This window comes from Scyliorhinus torazame, chromosome 18 (assembly GCF_047496885.1).
Source record: "Scyliorhinus torazame isolate Kashiwa2021f chromosome 18, sScyTor2.1, whole genome shotgun sequence".
NCBI classification, from domain to species: Eukaryota; Metazoa; Chordata; class Chondrichthyes; order Carcharhiniformes; family Scyliorhinidae; genus Scyliorhinus; species Scyliorhinus torazame.
The window spans coordinates 56,859,076-56,874,080 of record NC_092724.1 but is presented as its reverse complement, the minus strand read 5'-3'; the positions used below and the strand labels follow the sequence as shown (position 1 = coordinate 56,874,080).

At 45.9% G+C, this 15,005-nt stretch overlaps 1 protein-coding gene and 1 long non-coding RNA gene across 3 annotated transcripts in view; one reads left to right on the top strand and one right to left on the bottom strand.

Moving 5' to 3' along the window:
• The window catches only part of LOC140395218 (uncharacterized), a 44,408-nt gene extending 32,639 nt beyond the window's left edge, over window positions 1-11,769 (bottom strand). The window contains exon 1 of the long non-coding RNA XR_011936130.1: window positions 11,609-11,769. This is a non-coding gene — a long non-coding RNA (uncharacterized lncRNA). The remainder of the gene's footprint in view (window positions 1-11,608) is intronic.
• A 158-nt stretch (window positions 11,770-11,927) lies between these two features.
• Window positions 11,928-15,005, top strand: part of uhrf1 (ubiquitin-like with PHD and ring finger domains 1) — a 63,393-nt gene continuing 60,315 nt past the window's right edge. Inside the window, exon 1 of one of the 2 annotated variants that reach the window (XM_072482758.1) lies at window positions 11,928-12,260. In XM_072482758.1, the coding sequence (XP_072338859.1) occupies window positions 12,108-12,260 (153 nt within the window). In that variant the 5' untranslated portion in view covers window positions 11,928-12,107. Of the gene's footprint in view, window positions 12,261-12,939; window positions 13,194-15,005 lie in introns of those variants that run through there. The other variant, XM_072482759.1, reaches the window with a different exon arrangement.

Here is a 15,005-nt window from a genome sequence, read left to right as displayed (position 1 = left end):
ACCACAGGACCGTGACACAGAGCCGGGATTGAACCCGGGTTCTTGGCGACGTGAGGCAGCAGTGCTAAGCACTGCACCATTGTGCCGCCCTTTAAACTACCCATTTACTTTCATTCTATAATAGAGTTGAATTCTCAAGAATAACTAATCAGCATCTCTACCTGGTTACAAGGCTCTTGTGATTCATGTTGCCATGGTGACAATCCTTGAGATGGGAATCATACAGAGAGATCCATTGTGATATCAGGTCATAGGTTTTCCTAGATTATCAGTGAATATTACAGACAGGTAGTCTACGAGGCTCCCGGACAGAGAGTGTAGCTAGAGGCCAAAGGTCTCTATGGTTCACTGTGCGCAACGCGGATGGAAGCTCGCACTTGGGTTGAAAAGACCAAATTTGCGAGGAGTTTTAAAAAATATTTAGAGTACCCAATTATTTTTTTTTCCAATTAAGGGGCAATATAACGTGGTCAATCCACCTAACCTGCTCATCCTTGGGTTGCGGGGGTGAAACCCACGTAGACATGGGGAGAATGTGCAAACTCCGCACGGACAGTGGCCCAGGGCCGGGATTCGAACCCGGGCCCTCAGCGCCGAAATCCCAGTGCTAACCACTGCACTACATGCCGACCTGCGAGGAGTTAAAAGGAAGCCGTAAGATTAATTTAGCATTGGAGGGAGGGTCTCCAGTGATACTCTCACTGTGAAGGGCAGTTCTTGGGTTAGAAGTCAGGCTGAGAAAAGAAAAGAACAGAAGCTAAGAATCACTTTTGACTGATTTCAGGAGAATTGAATGTCTATTTAAAGGACAATGTTATTCATACCTGTGATATGGTGTTTTTCAGTTGTGTTGAAAATAAAAAAGGAGGTAACCCATTCTTTTGTTTGAAGTTTACGTTGCCTACAAAGATAGTGGGCTGGATTCTCCGCCGGCGGGATGCTCTGTTTTGCCAGCAGCCCTGGAGTTTTCCGACGGTGTGGAGCTGCCCTACAATGGGAAACCCCATTGACCAGCCAGCATGACTTTGCATCCCGCCGGCAGGGTGAAACTGAAATGTGGCGCAGCGGGACGGAGAAACCCGCCGAGTATTTAGTCAATTATGCTATTTGTTACGGTAAACCTCTTAAAATGTGAAATCATGTTGTGTCATCCTTTCAGATTGAATTTATTTTTATAAAATTAGTCTTTACGGAGATCGCACTAAACAACAACTGCTAATTATATATTGCTTTTTACGTTAAAAAACATCCCCAGGAAGACAGATGCTGCACCAAGTTTAGGAAAGATGGATGGATAATTACATTGTGTGGTGTTTTTTTTTAAGGAGGTGTCAAGGAAAAGGATATTAGAAAGGAAATTCTGGAGAAAAGGATCCAGACAAGTAAAGACTGTCACCAATGGCAGAAAGAATGGGAGAATGCACATGAGGCTGCAGTGAGAAGAATGGAGTTTGTGGGAAATGGAGGTGTTTTTGTGAGAAATTGGAGGAGATTGTGGAATGAGAGTGGGGCTAAAGCTGTGTTTCTATTTTAAAATATAGTTATTTGGAGTCAAGGTAGCCAGCACATAGGTGCTGGGAAAATGCAATGAAGCTTTGGAAAATGTGAAATTTATGGATGGTGAAAATGAAGGACCCGTCGGGAATGCACTCGATTAGTTGAGTCTGGAGGTGACACTGTCACTTTTAAAAGTTTCAGTTGTTAGTTAGGAGTGAAGACAAACATGAACAGTCTTACTGTAGAAACGATATGGAGTCTAAAGTTTAGCTTAGAATCAATATGCCTGGTTCAGCCTGAGGGGATGGTGTCAGTGACAACAGAGCAGTTTCTGGTGGGAGGGAACTGAAGACAAATGGCTTCAGTCTTTTCAGTGCTGAACTGGAGGAATGTAATAATCATTCAAAGCTGGGTGTTTGGCAAGCATTCTGACAGCACAGAGGTAATTGAGGGGGCCATGGGTGTCATCACCATACATATAGAAGTGACCCTGTGCCCATGGATGATTAAATAGCAACAATTATATTTCTGTTCACATTGGTTGGGAAACAGTTAACATGCAGATGGAACAAAGAAAGCCATAAATGTTTTACTGTCACGAAACAGTTAAAAGGAAAAAGAGCATGCTAAATGATCTTAGTCTGAAACATGATGAGCTTCTCTGTGGAGAAATTAAATGTTCTCCCAATACAGAAAGTCTCTTGTTTCTCTGTACTTAGTATTCTGTTCTAATCCTGTGTGAAACTAAATTCCTAAACAATATTATCACACAATCTGATATCTATTACATTGTTTACTGGCATAGATCAGTAGCCATTTACAGAAAAAGACTGTAATCATATTGGCTGTGAGTCACTTGGAAGCAGAGGCTGGATAACTTTATGAAGAACAAATCTGTAAAAGTGAGAAAATCTGCCATCTCAATTGACTGAGTCGAAGCACTGGTTGTAAAAAAAGTCACGTTAGCTTTGTGCTATGACTCAGATAGAATGGTCCTTTTGAACAATAAAGTTTTGCTTCTGAAGGGGATATAAAAGGCAAAAATTAAAAAAATAGATGACTGTAAAATAGTAATGGGAAGTCTGAAGTCCAAAAGGAAATCCAATCCACTCATTAAACATTGGCTATGTATGTATATTATAGAGGCATAGAAAAAGGCTCCAAACTTCCAGACTTTTTCCATAAGCTTGCACATTCATTGCTCAGTTCCTTTTTCTCCTTGGTCTCTCTGTGATATGTATTAACTTCATCGGAGGCTCTCATCTGCCTCGCAGCACCCACCAGTGTCACTCCAAAATAGCCATTAGAAAATGCTGTGTTAAAAAGGCCAATGGCCTGAATCGTAAGACCAATACAGAATTGGACACTTTAAATTAAAACTAGTCAGAACCACAGACAGGCCTGATGGGAAATCAAACAGCCAAACTAGGATATACTGGACAGGGACAGATAGCTGGGGCAAGTCTGGGCTTGTCCTGTAAACAGGAGATCAGAAGATAATTGGCCCCATTCAAATGGATCGATTGTTGTGGATTGCCCAGATGCAGCCAGACTTTCTGGCACCTTGATTTCCCACTGTTACCTTATATGGGATCAGGTTACGTGTGGACAATGCAGCCGAGGATGGACAGGGGAGGGTGGGGGGAGTTCCTGGTGTTCTGCAGAGTTGCAATCGGTAACTCTACTGGGTGTTGCGACCCCTGCCCTGTGACCTCATTGACCGAGGGGCAGAGAAACTTCTGGAGAGGAGTGAAGAGGGGGATCAGAGACCCTCCGCAGTGAAGACTCGGTGCAGAGGCAACAGAGAAGACTCAACAGCAGACCAGAGAACGGATAGAAGAGGCGTGCAAGATCCACCTTTGCAAAATAGGGCCCTGAGACAACGGCAATTCAGAGGATTGGACTCGCAGGCAGCACAGTGGCCCAGTGGCTAGCACTGCTGCCTCATGGCGCCGAGGACCCGGGTTCGGTCCCGGGTCACTGTCCGTGTGGAGTTTGCCCATTCTCCCCATGTCTGCGTAGGTCTCACCCAACAACCCAAAGATGCGCTGGGTCGGTGGATTGGCCACTCTAAATTGCCCCTTAATTGGAAAAAAAAGAATTGGGTACTCTAAATTTATTAAAAGAGGATTGGACCCGCAGCTCGATCAAGTTCACCGGCACGGGTAGTATTAGAACCTTGGGCATAGAATCCCTACAGTGCAGGAGGCCATTCGGCCCATCGCGTCTGCACCAACCCTCTGAAAGAGTACTTCACCCAAGCTCACTCCCCCTCTCTATCCCATTAACCCCTTATTCTAACCTGCACATCCTTTTGGATATTAAAGGGCAATGTAGCATGGTCAATCCATCTAACCTGCACATCTTTGGTCTGTGGGAGGAAACCCACGCAGACACGGGGAGAATGTGCAAACTCCAGTCACCCAAAGCCGGAATTGAACCCGGGTCCCTGGCGCTGAGGCAGCAGTACTAACTGCATATTATAGTTGGGATAATTTGGGAGAATAACTGTTTTATTGTGTTTGTAATCAATTTGAGTTGAATCGTAAACCTGTGTTTGCCCTTTGTTCACCTTGCAAATAAGGGTACCTGGGTAAAATGTTTTACTAATAAACTGGTCGAAGTTTCTGATAATTTGCATACAACCATGCACAATTAGAAGTAGAATTAAACTTCTAATTTTTCTCTCTACGCTTTCTCAAAGGTCCACAACTCTGACTGATATCTACCCTCGGCAGAACTGAGAATCCAAATTCAGCCTGCGAGGGTACATCTGTAAACTCATGCCACAGCTGCACCAAAATGTTAAGTAAACATATTGCAGAAATATTTTACAAAACATTATTATTAATGTTTCTGAAGGGGATCACATGTCGACACAGTGGTTAGCACTGATGCCTATGACTCACAGCGCCAGGGACCCGGGTTCATTCCGACCTTGGGTGACTGTCTGTGTGGTGTCTGCACTTTCTCCCCATGTCTGAGTGGGTTTCGTCCAGATGCTCCGATTTCCTCCCACCATCCAAAAGATGTGCAGGTTAGGTGGATTGTCCATGATAAATTGCCACTTTGTGTGCAACGGTTAGGTGGTGTTATGGGGATAGACTGGGGAAGTGGACCTGGTTAGTGTTCTCTTTCGTAGTCGGTGCAGACTTGATGGGCTGAATGGCCTCCTTCTGCACTGTAGGGATTCTACAATTCTTCTATGATTCCATGTGCTGGAATATAGTTTCACAGGTACCAGTAGCTTGGCTGGCCAATCATCCGTTTCCTGTGTGCTATCTGCAAATTATGCTTAAAACAGACCAACATTTTCCCTCCACTATTTTCTGCTCATACTGAAATATTGTTCGTTGAGCACCAGCACCATCATGAATACCTTGCACAATTATCTGTTAATTGCACACAACATTGGCAGGCGAATCAACTCTGTGGCCTATTGGGCGGCATGGTGGCTGAGTGTTTAGCACTGTTGCATCACAGCGCTGAGGACCTGGGTTTGATCCCTATCCCGGGTCACTGTCCGTGTGGAGTTTACACATTCTCCCAGTGTCTGTGTAGATCTCAACCCCCGCAGCCCAAAAAGATGTGCGGAGTAGGTGGATTGGCCACACTAAATTGCTGCTTAATTGGAAATATTATTTTTAAAATTAACTCTGGGGTCTATTACAGGTGAAGCACAAGGCAGTCACTGGAAAGCTTTCAAGGAGTTGAAGGCCTGTCATTTTTCCCCTTCCCAGCTAAGGGACACCATAAGCGGCCATTGTATCTGCATCCCATCAACTGAAGCCCATCATCATCAAAAAAGGCTTTTCAGCCAATAAGTATCGTATTTACTTGCAGTGTAGTCCCTGTTGCATTGCAGAAAATTGAAAGCCAATATTTGCCACAAAGAGGTGATGACCAGGAAATCTATTTTTAGTCATGTTGGTTGAGTGATAAATATAGGCTTTGAAACTGGCAAAACCCCTCTTCCCTTCTCTGAAATGCGAAAGGATCTTTTATGTCCATCTAACAGGGCATGGGCTTAACACCTCATCTGAAAGATGGCACCTCCAACACTTTAATGCTCCCTTAGTATGACGTGATTGAATCCACAATCTTCTGACATGGAGTTGAGAGTACAACTGAGCCATGCCTGACAGATTCCTACTGTGACAGTCTATCTCTCTCTCCATTTCCTGGTGAGCCACCCTTGAGGCCTCGCTCTGCCTCTTTGATGATCTTTTACCAGTAGCATTGTTCCTGCCTAAAGCCCCACTTCAGCTGCTCTCTGCATGATTCACGACATGCTTCCGTCCAAACCCCATACATTCCACTATCTCTTTTACCTTCCTGCTGGGATAAGCTCTGCCATTTATAATTTAAATATTGTGATTAGTAACATAAACGTGTACTGTAATATTCTAAATAACATAAGGCAAGTTAATGCAAATAAATCATAATTATTACAAACTTAATGAATAACCAAATATATTTGTTGTCATTAGTAGTTAAAAAATTTTTTTTAAGAGTACCCAATTCTTTTTTTTCCAATTAAGGCCAATTTAGCGTGGTCAATTCACCTATCCTGCACATCGTTCTCGATTGTGGGAGTGAGACCTATGCAGGCACGGTGAGAATGTGCAAACTCCACACGGACAGTGACCTGGGGCCGGAATCAAACCCGGATCCTCAGCGCTGTTAGGCAGCAGTGCTAACCTCTGCACCACCTTGCGTCTCCCTTGTTGTCGTTAATAGCATCTGTTTTTATTGTATTAATAATTTCATCAGAAACATTCTATTCATTTTCTTTTTAAAAAAATATAAATTTAAAGTTTTGTTTAAATAAATTTAGAGTACCCAATTGTTTTTTCCCAATTAAGGGGCAATTTAGCGTGGCCAATCCACCGAACCTGCACATCTTTGGGTTGTGGGTGTGAGACCCACGCAGACATGAGGGAATGTGCAAACTCCACACAGACAGTGACCCCTGGAGCAGGGATCGAACCTGGGTCCTCAGCGCCGTGAGGTAGCAGTGCTAACTTCTGTCACCGTGCCACCCTTCATTTTATTTTCCTAAAAAGTTTAATTGCATTCCTTTTAGATAAATGTAATCAATTTTTAAATATGTATTTTGATTGACATTTTCAAATTTAACAAATTCTCAGGTTTGAAACAGCACAGCATAAATGTTTCAGCATACAGAAGAGGACAGAACAGTACAGTTGGTTTAGCATAATCACTAAAATTGTTGCCTCCATATGTACCAACGGATACACAAGAATGAGGGAGGAAGAGGATCAGACCAGAAGCATGACCTTCCCACGTAGTGAGTGCTCACACAGCCCATAAGAGTCCAGGGTAAGATCTTGGCGCCACAGTCGGCCATGCACCAGAAACTGTCTCCGCAAGCTCAAGTCATACCAGAGGCAACAGTAACACATTATGATGCCCTTGTTTCGGGAACAAGACTGGTTTGTACATTTGCAGAGTACATTCGAGGACGCTTTAACCCCAAAATAACAGACAAAAATTTGTGAGGATACTATTTCTAAGAGAATATTTTGCATATAACCACAAGACACAACAAATCCCCAAACTCCGGCACAGTACAAAGTGATCCTCATTCCACATATTTGTACAGAGATGAAAACAAATATTCACACATTTGGTTCAGATTATAATCAATGCAGTCAGCGTCTCCCAATGCACAAACAATGTAAGGATTAAAAAAATACTACCAAGTGCAGAGGATCTCAAGATAATGTCACCAGGATACTCCCTGGCGCATGCCCTTCACCACACGACAAAGGAAAAAGCTGCTCATTCGAAATCTCACTCAGCCTCTCAGGATCTCCTGGCTAACAAGGAACATCTCAGGCTCAGGGGAGCAACAGGATACCCAGCAGAGTACAGGACATGGCCTGGCACTGTACACACTTGCACATAGGGGTTAGTAAATCAAGGATACCCACACCCTGCCAAGACCCACTACACAACCAATATCACTCCACTTTAACCGCATCAGAGGCAGTGCACCAGTTTCATCGACATTGGAAAACTCACACCGTCCTTCATAGAGGAGACCCTACCAACAAGAAGAATGGCACAGTGGTCAGCATTGCTTCCTACGGCGCTGAGGACCCGGGTTTGAATCCCGGCCCTGGGTCACTGTCCGTGTGGAGTTTGCACATTCCCCCACAACCCAAAGATGTGCAATGTAGGTGAATTGGCCACGCTAAATTGCCCCTTAATTGGAAAAAATAATTGGGTACTCTAAATTTATTTTAAAAAACAAGAAGAAAAATTGTTAAGGCATCCACCAACTGAGCAACTTGGAAGGGGTACAATCCTACCCCTCCCTCCCCCGGCATGATAAGGGAACCCACCCTGCAACTTGCCAATTCGGGGCCTGCATCAGCTCGTTTCCATAACCAAGTAAGGAAACTTAACCCCAAAAAGGGAAAGACACTGGGATTAGCCAAAGAATGCAGACAAGGAGCAACGCCTTGCACCATCGCAAAAAGGATACAAGGGCAGAACAGCATAGCCTCACCAGAGACAGAACAGTCACCCCTCCCCCCCTTCCCCCGCAGGGAGCCCTGGCTTCAAAAAGGAGAGAAATCAGGATGTCACGATATAAGCCACTTGGAGGAGGGCACCTATCTCTCTCACTCAGCCTACCCTCAAACCGAAGAAGGGCACCAACAATGCAGATCCAGCGGCAGCACGGTGGCGCAGTGGGTTAGCCCTGCTGCCACACAGGGCCGAGATCCCAGGTTCGATCCCGGCTCTCGGTCACTGTCCGTGTGGAGTTTGCACATTCTCCTCATGTTTGCATGGGTTCCGCCCCCACTATCCAAAGATGTGCAAGGTAGGTGGATTGAACACGCTAAATTGCCCCTTAATCGGAAAAAAATGAATTGGGTACTCTAAATTTATTTAAAAAACAATGCCGATCCACAGCACAGGCTATTACCACCCCACTGGAACCCTATCTCGAGAAAAAATTGGCACTGATAGTTCTAACTGGGGGATTTCTTCATTCAGTGAGGAATTACATGTCGATACCACTCACCACACCAACCCTCCACCTTGCTGTGGGGCTATAAACGAGGTGAAAGGTATCAAAAATGTACTCCCTCTTGTAAATGCAAAGATTACAAGACATTAAAAAGGCAAAACTAGACAAATACTGTCAAACCTCACGTCACACTACTGACACAGTATAATTTTTGGCATAACAGGATAACAGAGAATCACCGCCTTTGTTCATATATTGTACATCCTTGTCAGGAAAAAAGACAAGAACATAAAATCAGTAGCATAGTCACTAGGGAAGAAAGTTCAGGATTATGGATGAACTGCAGGATAATAACACCATTCATGGAGCTTGAAAAGGGCAAAGTCATGACAGGATTGTAGGGCAGCATTCAGAATCCCTCCAAAGTTCCATCGAAGTCCTCTGCCACGCCGTTCGTCCCGAAGCCCAAACAGGAAATCTACGCTCCGGCAGGAGGCAGAGACCCCCCTTTCCAGCCGCTTCCAAGCCCTCTCAACGAGCATCGAGGACAAGACAAAGACCAGTGGCCATGGTCTCGAAAAATGGATACACTGTGCTCTATCGAACTTGAAAAGCTCAGCCTTCAAATCGAGATTGCAAAAACATGGCAGCCAACACTCAAATTCAGCCAGGAATTCATCCCCTGCTCGCAAGAGACCCGGCGCACGAACACTCACTGATTGGCCCCATCTCCCCGAATCGGACAGGATAATCAACATACCATGAACAAGGGGCGAGATTCTCCGACCCCCCGCCAGGTCGGAGAATCGCTGAGGGCTGGCGTGAATCCCGCCCCCGCCGGTTGCCAAATTCTCCACCGGATATTCGGCGGGGGCGGGAATCTCGCCGCGCCGGTTGGCGCCCCCCCCCCCCCCCCGGCGATTCTCCGGCCCAGATGGGCCGAAGTCCTGCCGCTAAAATGCCTGTCCCGCCGGCGTAGATTAAACCACCTACCTTACCGGCGAGACACGGCGGCGCGGGCGGGCTCGGGGGGGGGCGCAGGGCGATCTGGCCCCGGGGGGTGCCCCCACGGTGGCCTGGCCCGCGATTGGGGCCCACCGATCCGCAGGTGGGCCTGTGCCGTGGGGGCACTTTCCCTTCCGCCACGGCCTCCACCATGGCGGAGGAGACTCCCTCCATTGCGCATGCGCGGGAATGCCGTCAGCGGCCGCTCCCGCACATGCGCCGCCCGGAGATGTCATTTCCGTGCCAGCTGGCAGGGCATCAAAGGCCTTTTCCGCTAGCTGGCGGGGCGGAAATTCGTCCGGCGCGGGCCTAGCCCCTTAAGGTTGGGGCTCAGCCCCCAAAGATGCGGAGCATTCCGCACCTTTGGGGCGGCGCGATGCCCGACTGATTTGCGCCGTTTTGGGCGCCAGTCGGCGGATATCGCGCCGTTTCCGGAGAATTTCGCCCCAAATTTCCAAGGATTAAAGACAAACCCCCACCAAGAAGACTGCCCTGTCGAGTAACGGGATTCTCTTCTCTGTTCAATGATATTTCACTGTTCATCGAAGGGAGCACCAAGAACCTGTGCCACGGTGCCGGGACCATTATCCACATTATAATTTGCAATGCCAGCCATCATCTCGATGCCGACAGCACCGCCGAGGTGTAGGGCCACTCACCAGCAATACCGCCACTGCGAACTGGGCTCAACCCAGCCACCTCAATCAATTGAAGATATTTTGACTTAACTCAGCTCATCGCTAAAATCTAGCCAGGATCTACCAGGGACATAGCACAAGACATATCACCCAACGCAAATAATTATGGGGTGTGCGTCAGGATTAAAAGATGAGAAGCGCCAGAGCCTGCAAAAACATAGCCGCTCCTGCGCTGACATCTTGTGCCGGCTGCCAGGATGGAGAATCCTGCTGCAGGTGGGCACCAGAAAACTGGTGTGGCAGGACGGAGGATCCCGTCCACTCTCTTTTGCATTAAAAAATCTCAAAAGTGCTGCACAATTGATTATGTCTTAAATTCATTCATTGTTAAATTGGCAAATAATCCCCACAGTATAGCCATTAAACATTGCAGAATATTCCAGCTGTATTCCTCAGTGAATCTCAGGAGGCTGAGGTCTCAGTTTAGAAGCGAGATGTGGTAAGACACAGCCAGCTCTATCCTGGCTCTGCAACACATCTCAGGCTCAGGTCTAGATTTCACTTACCTCATCAGGGTCGTATCTCATGTTTGCATGCATTTCCTTTGTCTATTTTGTGAGGTGTTAACCCACTCCTGTTCCTATATATCATAAAGCATGATTTCACCCCTTCAAAGGTCTCATTTCTTTTTTGCTGGCAATGGCTAGTGTTGGGTTAATAATGCTCACGTACCATTTGTCGGTTATAACTTCCCTCACTCCGGAATGAGAGGCTTTTGTACCAAAAAGGTGCTTCCAATTTATTGTAGTAACAGCAAAGTAACTTCAAATTCTGCATACATTGCATCAGTTTCATTGCAAGAGGTCCTTTGGTGCATGCCATCAAGTACCAAATGCCATTTTTCAGCACTTGGCTGTAGCCTTGTATGTTAGAACATGTCAAATACTCATCAAAATACTTAAATGTTGTGACAAGGTTCCCGCCTCTACCACCACCCTTTGAGACAGTGAGTTCCAGATCCCAACCAACCTGGGATACCCCCTCAGCCTTCCCCGCGCCAAGGAAAGCAAGGTCAGTCGATCAATAGCTGAAAACGTATTTAATTATTGATTTCAAAGAAAAATGTGCACGATTGTAAATGACAATCTCAAGGACAAAAAAGATTTAAAGCTACCAGCAGAAGAGCGAGATTAGAAATGAACACTACCATGTTGAAGAGGATAATTTCATTGAAAGTTGTCGTGTTAATAATAAATGCAAGTGTGTTGTGCTCAGTTTTTTTTTTGAAAGACACCTACAACTTTCTGCAAAGAGATGAATGTGGTTTGAGGTAAGGAGTGGCCGTCTGGGACTCACTGCGATGAGCCATTTCCCGCCAAACCTGCACAAACAACCCAACATTTTGGCGCCAAATGAATGCGCCTGCTGAATGCCGCTTTCTTATGGCGAACAAAAAACTCACTTTTCTGCTATTTGTCACCCGAGGGACTATTTTCTGAACGTTTCCTCCTCCATTAGTCATTTTTCAATCACCCTCGGCCAAGACCAATATGTACATTTTCCTCAGATGGCATGATTTGGTTGGCGCCGCCAAGACCACCCGCGCCCCCCAGAGGGCGGGGCAAAACCCATTTCCGCCCCACGCCATCGCAGGGGGAGCGTGACTTGTCTTTACTCCACGCTGCCGGTCTCCCATCCAATCGGAGCCGGGCGAGACTGCGCGCGCTGCAATAGGCGGGAGAGCCAAGGGACGGCTCGCGCAAGGCGGGAGAGCGCGGATTTGAATCCGACACAGCGTTCGGAGGAGATCCGTTGTGTTCAAAAAAAAATCTGAATTCGCGGGAAAGTTTCTTCCCCCCTCTCCCAATGAGAAGGAGATCAGGGGAGATACATCAACACCTCCGCTCTGATTATCATTATTCACCTGTATACCAATAGAAGAGCGCTGGTGGTGACTGAAGATGTGGATCCAGGTGCGGACCATGGACGGCAAGGAGACCCGGCACATTGACGGGCTCTCCAAATTGACCCTGGTGCAGGAGCTGAGGGAAAAGATCCGGGAAGCGTTCGGCGTGGAGGCAGATCGGCAACGGCTGTTCTATCGGGGGAAACAGGTACTTTTCCAGGGGATAATGGTGGCGGCGGCGGCTGGTTGAGGTGGTCGGGGAGGAGGGGGAAGTTGAGCGGCTTTTTCTCCAACGGGAACAACCGACGACCAGCATGAGTCGCAACTCGGGGAGCGTTAAGGAGATTGCGGCAGTGTGGAATGCAAACTGGCACCGCAGGGGTTAATGTTCGCCGCTGAGGAGCGGGAGAAACGGGGATTGACCACCACCCCGGTAAATAACCGACTGAGTCCGAATTCTCCCGGTCACTGGGGAGGGGGAAAGTGGGTGGGGGAGGCACTTCGATAACCGTCGCTGAGGGGAACGGGATATGTTTCAAGTTGTCTCTTTTCCTGCCGATTGACCGTCCGTTCCGCGCCATTACAATCCCGTGTTAAATCAACTTTTTAAATGGGTTTAAAACTTCAGTCAGAAACTCTTTCAACTGCTCCCGAAGGCGGGCTGTTTACACTGCAACCTAGCCTGCTGGCTGTCGCAACATCATTAGCCAAAGGGTCATGGCCATTGTCCGGCTGCGCTGTTCCTGATTGGCCATCCAGCATGTCAGTCACCCCCCCCCATTCACGTTTGGTTGCGCGGGAGTTGTTGAGTGAAGAAAAAGGCGCTAAATGCCCAGGGCCGCTTGTAGATAATCATTTGGCCGCACTTGGAACGGAGTTCACCTCCACTGTGGATTGTGTCCTCCCATGACGATTACATTTCTTTTCGTTTCTGTTGTATAATGTTTAGGGGTGTGAGCAAGAATTTTATTTCAACCACACGGGGACTGGGAAATATTAAAAGTTTCAGTTGGCGCCACTCTTTCACAGGCAATTTCTTCGTTAAATATAGGATCATATATTGGACCGCGGTTTGTTTGTTTTGAATCAACTCCCTTTGCTGCTGACAGCATTACAGCAGCTGATGTCCTGAAAAAGAGAAGTATACAATTTTTTAAAAAGTCATGCAGTTAGGACGAATTAGTGACCTTTTTTTGATGCTCTGGGCTTTTAATTGTTGAAAAGATCTTTGTGTTTGAGCGCCGCCTAGAGAACCACGTTTCCAATATATGAATTTCCATCTTCTTGGACAGCTGATTCTCTGACAGAGAGTCTAAATGGATTTTGAAAATGGCAAATTTTGCCAAATGCTTCTTTGTTTATTGCTGGTGTACAAGAGGTTTGTTTACCTCTTTTACACCCCCACCCATCTTGTTTGCTGTATTGTAACTGGGCGTATGGTAAAAGGTTGAATTTATTAAACATTAGGTGAATTGACTAAAAATACAACTGCTATCACCAAGTTTACCTGCTGGTTAACTGATTTACGTATCAGGAAGATGGAAGGTTCATTAATTTAAACTTTTAAATATTGAGGAGCCTTGTTGATTGCATTGCCTTTCCGATGAGATGTTAAACCAGCATCCTGTTTAGTCCCTCAGGTGTAGACATGAAAGATCTTATGGTGCTGTTTCGCAGAGCAGAAAGGATATTTCTTGTAACAGATTTTATGGTGATTATCATGTTCCTATTTCTGGGAGTTTGCTGTGCTGAAATTGGCAGCTGTGTTTCCTACATTACAAAAGTGACGAGCTGTAAAGTTGGGGTGTCCTACGATCATGAAAGGTGCTACATAAATGCTAGTTTATTTGTTTATTTCAATCAAATAAATTATTCTTGCTGTCTATGCTAACACAAATAAATTGGCATTTACTCAGCTGACACCATTGGAGCTAGTTCCAAGAATTCAGAACTTTAATACATTTTGCAACCTTAAATTCTAGGATGGAAAGTAGGTTGCTAAATTCTCTTTTCATTTGGTGAACAGCAGAAACATTTATGTATAACTATAATTGGCATTTGAACATGTGTGGGGTTCACAGAATATCTCAGTTGGTGTTTATAAAAAAGTCAGGATGTAGACATGACTAGCAAAGTAAGCATTTATTGCCCATCCCTATTGGTTAACAACGATGAGAGATCAGTCTCTTCCTAGAATTGCAGTTAAGTGAAGGTGCTCCCACAATGCTGTTGGGTGGTGAGTTGCAGAACTTTGTTTGGTGACAAAGTATTTCAAACTGGGGCATTGAAGAGTAAACACGAGTTCCTCGTGCTCGGATGAGCATGATACAGTTTGGGGTGGTACATAGGGTGCATATGACTCAGGCAAGAATGAGTGGGTTCTTCCAGGGAGAGCGAGAAGTGTGGGCGGGGACCATTGGTGGTGATATTTGGGACATCGGAGAAGCTGGCGCTGATGGAGGGGTAGAAGGCCGATGTCGTGGCCTTTCCCTCTCTCATTGCCTGGCGAAGAATCTTCTTGGAATGGTGGTCTGACTTGGAAACGCATATGACTTTCTCCATCTTGAAAAGATGAAACATGAACTGAAAGGTTCAGCGAAGGGGTTTGAGGCAAGATGGGGATGCCGTGGCCATGTTTGAAGAGTTGTTCAGCGCGGGGGTAGGCGGTTAAAAAGGGAAGATTTTGTACAAACTGTATAATTGTGATATGTTCTCCGGACTCTTTGTTTTGTAATTATTTGCATAAGTTTGGAATAAAATACATTTTTTAAAAAGCACCATTTAGTAGTGGACATATTGTCTGAATGTCTAACTTGCATCAATGTGTTGTGACATTTTCAACCTCAATATGCATTTCAACAAATTGATAAATGGTGACATGCTGATTGAGTGGATGCCAACTTTGGGTATTTCTTGAATGTAGAATTTCATTATACTCCATTTTCAAAGTTTC